Source organism: Charadrius vociferus, unplaced genomic scaffold (genome assembly GCF_000708025.1).
Source record: "Charadrius vociferus isolate BGI_N301 unplaced genomic scaffold, ASM70802v2 scaffold342, whole genome shotgun sequence".
NCBI classification, from domain to species: Eukaryota; Metazoa; Chordata; class Aves; order Charadriiformes; family Charadriidae; genus Charadrius; species Charadrius vociferus.
The window spans coordinates 316,657-322,305 of NW_009647231.1; the positions used below are offsets into that span (position 1 = coordinate 316,657).

Consider the following 5,649-nt stretch of genomic DNA (forward strand, 5'->3'; position numbering starts at 1 on the left):
GAATACATGGATATAAACCCAAGGCAATTTTCCTCTGTCTTTAAGACTGATGTAAATACTGGACTTTCACACTGCAGCTGATGTAATTTTTTTTAGTAAAATCATCACAAGGAAAGAAGTAAATCTGAATCTGATATGAAATCAGATACCCTATTATATGTTTGTTGATTTCATTTATGACCATGACAGACTGCATCTGAAATATATTTGGCAAAGAAATGGCAAAGATTATTAATAATCCCTGAACTTTCACGTGATAATTCAAAGAAAAAGCATCATGAGACCTTTTTAAAAAAGAATTACATTCAATGGTCATTATGACCAAAATTGTTTTTACGATTCCTTGCATTTAATGAGCAGTAGCTACAATTTGTGCTTGCAACTGTAATTTAGACTTCCCCTCTTGGCTAGTCACCAATTTGTCTTGCTTTTTTTTTCCCTTTGGCTGGAAGTGCAGGTATTCCACATACATTGGGGTTCACTGATAACCAAGGAGAGCTGATGCCACTGCAGCTATTCAAATCTTTTCATAAAGATGACACAAAAATCCTAATTTCCCCATTCACAGTGTAGGATTTCTCATCACGTTTTTTGCTGCTTGCCTTTCAAAATGAATGGAGCACTGCAAATACAGCTCAAACACGTGGCATTGGTGGGATACACATCAATAAACACCCTGTCAATGGCCTTCTGTATATTCTAGGATTAACTATATACTGTGGGAAAACACGCAAAAGTTCACGTCTTTCATTTTCTATTTATTTGTGCCCTTTTATAGGCAGCCAAGCATCATGACCTGTGAATAGTAACTAGACAGGCATTCTTTGTATAAATGCAAAACAAGACAGAGCTCTTTAAGCAATCAGTAGACATACCATGTATACCTAGCTACCTAAGGTGTGCAGGGCAGCTTTTGCTTGTTGATCTACATCCAGATGATGGCCTTGTAACTTCTGCCCCATATATGTACTGTGAGGCTTAACAACTCATAGCACTGTGCAGCTCAGCTACAACTACACCATTATGAAAGTCTTATCACCTGGCAGGTGGGGACAATCTCTTGTGTGGTTTCACGGATATCGCCACAACATTTAGCATGACCTCAAAGATGTCAAAGAAACATTAAGTAAGTTTACAGGTCATCCCCACACTGTGTAGTCGAACAGATTAAGTTGTCAGCAATTTAATTTGAGCTGAGAAAAGCTGGGAACATTTTCAGTCCCAACTCACCAGCTATTTTTGTAAAGGTGTTGGATGAGATCTTTAACAAAAATGTTCCTAAGGATCTTCAGCTGAATTGAAGAAATGTGTTCACATAAATATCAATACTCCTACACAGTTCAGTTCAGTTCAGTTCAGCTGGCAACATCTCCAGAGGAGAGATTCTGTCAATGAAAACAGGTTTTTGCAATGACAAACTAAAGCTACACTTCTGTGAAGTTTTTGTAGTCCCTTGTGGAAATTTGACTTGTGGCTAGCAAGATACTTATCTTCATTTTCATCATCAGCAGAGTTTGTTATTTAAACATGGAGATGTGTATCAGTCATGCTTTTTTCTGATACTGGTAGTAGGACAACTAAGACAAGCTTTGCTTTTCTGGTTTCTTGTTTAAAGCTACAAAATGTGAACATATGCATCAAAGGTCTCACTAGTACCATCTCTTGTAACAGGTGGGGAGCACTAGCTGACAAAAATGGACAGAAACAGAAGTTCTGGGTAAGTGAATCCTTAGCACTGTGTTTTGAGGCAGAAGAAAAAGAAACTCTACAACACAGATTATGTAAAAACAACTTCTCTCCTTTCATTCACTTTCTCTGCGTCTATTTTTTTTCCTTCACCTTAAAAACTCCTAATAATTCTACTCCCTTTCTGGCAACTGTTATCATGCTGACCCTTGAACTATAACATCACCTACCTCAATTTCAAAGCCTGTTTCCTCCAATTTTCCACCTATATCTGTATTTTTTCGTACACTGTCTTTTCTGTCTCAAATTGTATTCAAATTCTCAAATGTTATGCAAATTTCCTGTGAAGACTCAGTTCTTTTTGATGCCTGCAAATAAGACTCAATAAAAGTAATCAATATTATTTGTCAGAACATTTGGAAAAGACAAACTATCTATTTAAACGGCATTGGCAAATGCTATCTAGCTATGAGAAAAAAAAAAACAAACCATTGGTTTTCAGCCATTTCGAGTAAGTCAGATTTTATTACTTTGATTATGATTAACAGCTCATCTCATTATTCCTGTGTTCAGCAGAAGGCAATTTGGAGTTTACATAGCTGATGGCAGGGCTTATGGGAGGTACTTTCACTGACATCTAGGGCAAAACTTCTGCTGACTTCATTAGAAACTTAATTGCTCAATATATCAACAGCTACCCAAATGAAGCCTAATTTATTAAAAGTCAGCTTTTTTGTATCTTGGATGTCTCTTTAACAGATTAGTTGTAATTGGAATTTTGACCATTGTTGTTTCGATGACCACTTTCTCCAGCCAGTAGTTGAATTATCTAGTGATTTCTGCTTCAATTTCTCAAACTGCTTTGTAGAAATGGTATTCCATTTTTATTGATTTTTTTTATTGGTTTTGAAACTGAAATTTTGATCAAAACAAAAAGGAACAATTTATTAGAAATCAGAAAAAGATGCATTCTGATTCTCAGTGCACCAAATCTGAGAAACTGTTTCTTAAAAAGGAAACTAACACAAAAGATTCTTTTGAATTTTACACCTTGCATTTTTAAATACTACTTCTTTAAAATTAATTTTTTTTTCCTCTTTGTTTTTCTTTAGATTGCTGCAAATTCATGGGGAAAATCTTGGGGAGAAAACGGTTATTTTAGGATTCTACGTGGACAAAATGAATGTGATATTGAGAAGCTGATTTTAGCTACTTTGGGTTAGCCATAGTCTTCTACGCTAATTATATTGTACCCTAGTCTGCTTTATGTATCTGTTCTTTCCATTGTTGCATACTGAGTCTTTCCAGCAAAATAAAAATGTCATCTCTGTAAGTTACCTTTCTTTCTATTATGGCGCATGAGGGCTTCCTGACTCGAACATGCTGCAGCCATCACAGCACTCTCAGATCTCACCTGGTACAAACACTCCGTTATACTAATAGCAAGTTGTATCAAGGACTACCGAAAACCTTGGTGTCTCACAGAGCAGGAGGTTCCCTCCTCTGTTATTTACATCTCACCACTATTTTGTTATATTACTTATTGTTGATTCAACAGTGCCTGAAATAAATGGAGTTACATTGTTAGTATTGATCTCTTTACAATACATACACCAGTCACAAATCACTTTAGAAATATTATGTGCTCTTCCACACAGAATTGGCTCACACAGCTCATGGTCATACCAGATAAAAAGTTCCAAAGAAATGTAAATAGAGTTCTGATCCTGTTGCAGCATAATGATTTCCTATCCTAGCTTAGGTAAGTTGTATATATGTATGATTATCTCTTCCAGGAAATTAATTTTTTACTAGTAGATTCCACAAAGTTGATGCATTTAGAGTAATACAAAATTACTCGCAGTGAAACAACATAAACCTGTTCCCACAACTAGAATTAAAAATGTACAATTTTAATAATTTACTTAATTAAAGGAAAATAAAGAAGAAAATGCATTTTCTCCTGAATTATGTCTAGACTAGAGTAATTCCTGAACTGCTTGCCTTCCACTCACTGTTTAGCCTGGGAACAGGCATGTGCCACCATTCCCAAATGCCTGTTTCCAATGGGTAAGGATGGAAAAGATGTTCTGTTGTTTGACTCCACTGGCATCCAGGCACAGTTCCCAGTGATGGCCAGCAGGGCCATTAGTGCAGACAAGACACCCAGGGCTCGCTTAGCAGATTCTGTCTGAAGAAAAAACCTACTGACATGCGTCTCCTCCTATCAGCATTGCTACAAATCTTGACCGGCTTCAGGATTGTTTTGCTTATTTATTAATTAAAATATGGATATTGTAACAATCAATATAAGGAGAAATTAATTGCTTTCTACCCCTTTTAATTTCAATTAATCCAAAGGCCAGGAATCATCAGTCATAAAATTTTGTCTGAAAGAAACAACCCTGGCATGTTATATAGGTGGGGGGAAAATGCTGCCATGACATTCCAGTGAACAAAGAATTTCCAGTGACAACTTCAGTGTCTTTAATAGGCTATGCTTCATTCTTTCTAGAAAATTAAGAACTTGACCTCTAATGTCATCAGCAAAGGAGTAATAGCTTTTCCTTCCAGAAATTTTCATGGCTGTGGTATGCAACAGATGTCCTTGCTGCTGGAATAATGTCTCTTAAAATAAACTTGGGTCACAATTTATGTTGCATCACTACTGAAAGAGCTATTATTAAAATGTTAGTATCATACTGCTGCACAACAAGCTCTTCTGTGGCCTCTAATGTCATACAGTAAACAGAATTTAGACACAAAAACCTTTATCACTTGAAATTTACAGCAAATTGTAACACAAGCAATTTTAGAAGAGTTAAGTGCTCTGAGAGATGAAGTAATTTTTCTAGGTTTAGTGAGCTAAACCAGTACATGAGAGGAAAGTGCACTGAGCCATCTACACAGCTACTTCTCAACATCTTGGTATGTATTGATTCCATAAATGTCAAGATTTCAAAAGAATAGAATTTAGCTCTGCAGTGAATGACACTGTAAAATCATACACAGTCAACTCAGGCTTTTTTGTTTCATTCAACTTCAAGTTGGTTTGCACTGCTGTAGCTCTTACTTTTGTCAGTGGTTATTGCTGCTCCTGATTTGCTTGCAAGATCTTTGTAGGATCTGGGTAGCCAGGGCTCTAGTGACCATGAAATGGTTGAGTTTGAGATCCTTGAGGCAGAGAGGAAGGTGCGCAGCAAACTGACCACCCCAGACTTTGGGAGAGCTGGCTTTGGCCTCTTGAAGAATCTGCTTGGTGTGGTGCCATGGGATGAACCGCTGGAGGGAAGAGGGACCCAAGACAGTTGGTTAGTATTCAAGGATCACCTCCTCCAAGCTAAGGAGCAATGCATCCCTAAAAAGAGGAAGACAGGCAGAAAAGCCAGGAGGCCTGCATGGATGAACAAGGAGCTCCTGGACATGACTAAAAGGAAAAGGGAGGCCTATAGGGAGTGGAAACAGGGGTGGGTAGCCTGGGAGGAATACAGAGGAATCGTTCGAGCAGCCAAGAATTGGGTTAGACAAGCTAAAGCCCAGATAGAACTAAATCTGGCCAGGGACATCAAGACAAACAAAAAATCCTTCTTTAATTATGTCAGTGAGAAAAGAAAGACTAGGGAAAATGTGGGCCATTACCAGAAGGAAACGCAACAACTGGTTACCCGGGACAGAGACAGAGCTGAGGTACCCAATGACTTTTTTTGCCTCAGTCTTCACCTGTAAGGACTGCAGCCACACTGCCCACTACGCAGAATGCAAAGGCAAGGATTGGGAAAATGAAGAACCGCCTGCTGTAGGTGAAGTTCAAGTACGAGATGACCTGAGGAACCTGAAGGTGCACAAGTCCATGGGACCTGATGAGATATATCTGCGGGTCCTGAGGGAACTGGCGGATGAAGTTGCTAAGTCAAGTAGCCATCATATTTGAGAAGTCATGGCAGTCTGGTGAGGTTCCTGCTG

The 5,649-nt window shown here is 38.2% G+C and overlaps 1 protein-coding gene across 1 annotated transcript in view; it reads left to right on the top strand.

The window, feature by feature from the left end:
- The window catches only part of TINAG (tubulointerstitial nephritis antigen), a 50,037-nt gene extending 47,021 nt beyond the window's left edge, over positions 1 to 3,016 (top strand). The window contains exons 10-11 of the mRNA XM_009879828.1: positions 1,672 to 1,717; positions 2,799 to 3,016. Coding sequence (XP_009878130.1) covers positions 1,672 to 1,717; positions 2,799 to 2,909 — 157 coding nt within the window. The 3' untranslated portion in view covers positions 2,910 to 3,016. The remainder of the gene's footprint in view (positions 1 to 1,671; positions 1,718 to 2,798) is intronic.
- The last annotated feature ends 2,633 nt before the right edge of the window (positions 3,017 to 5,649 follow it).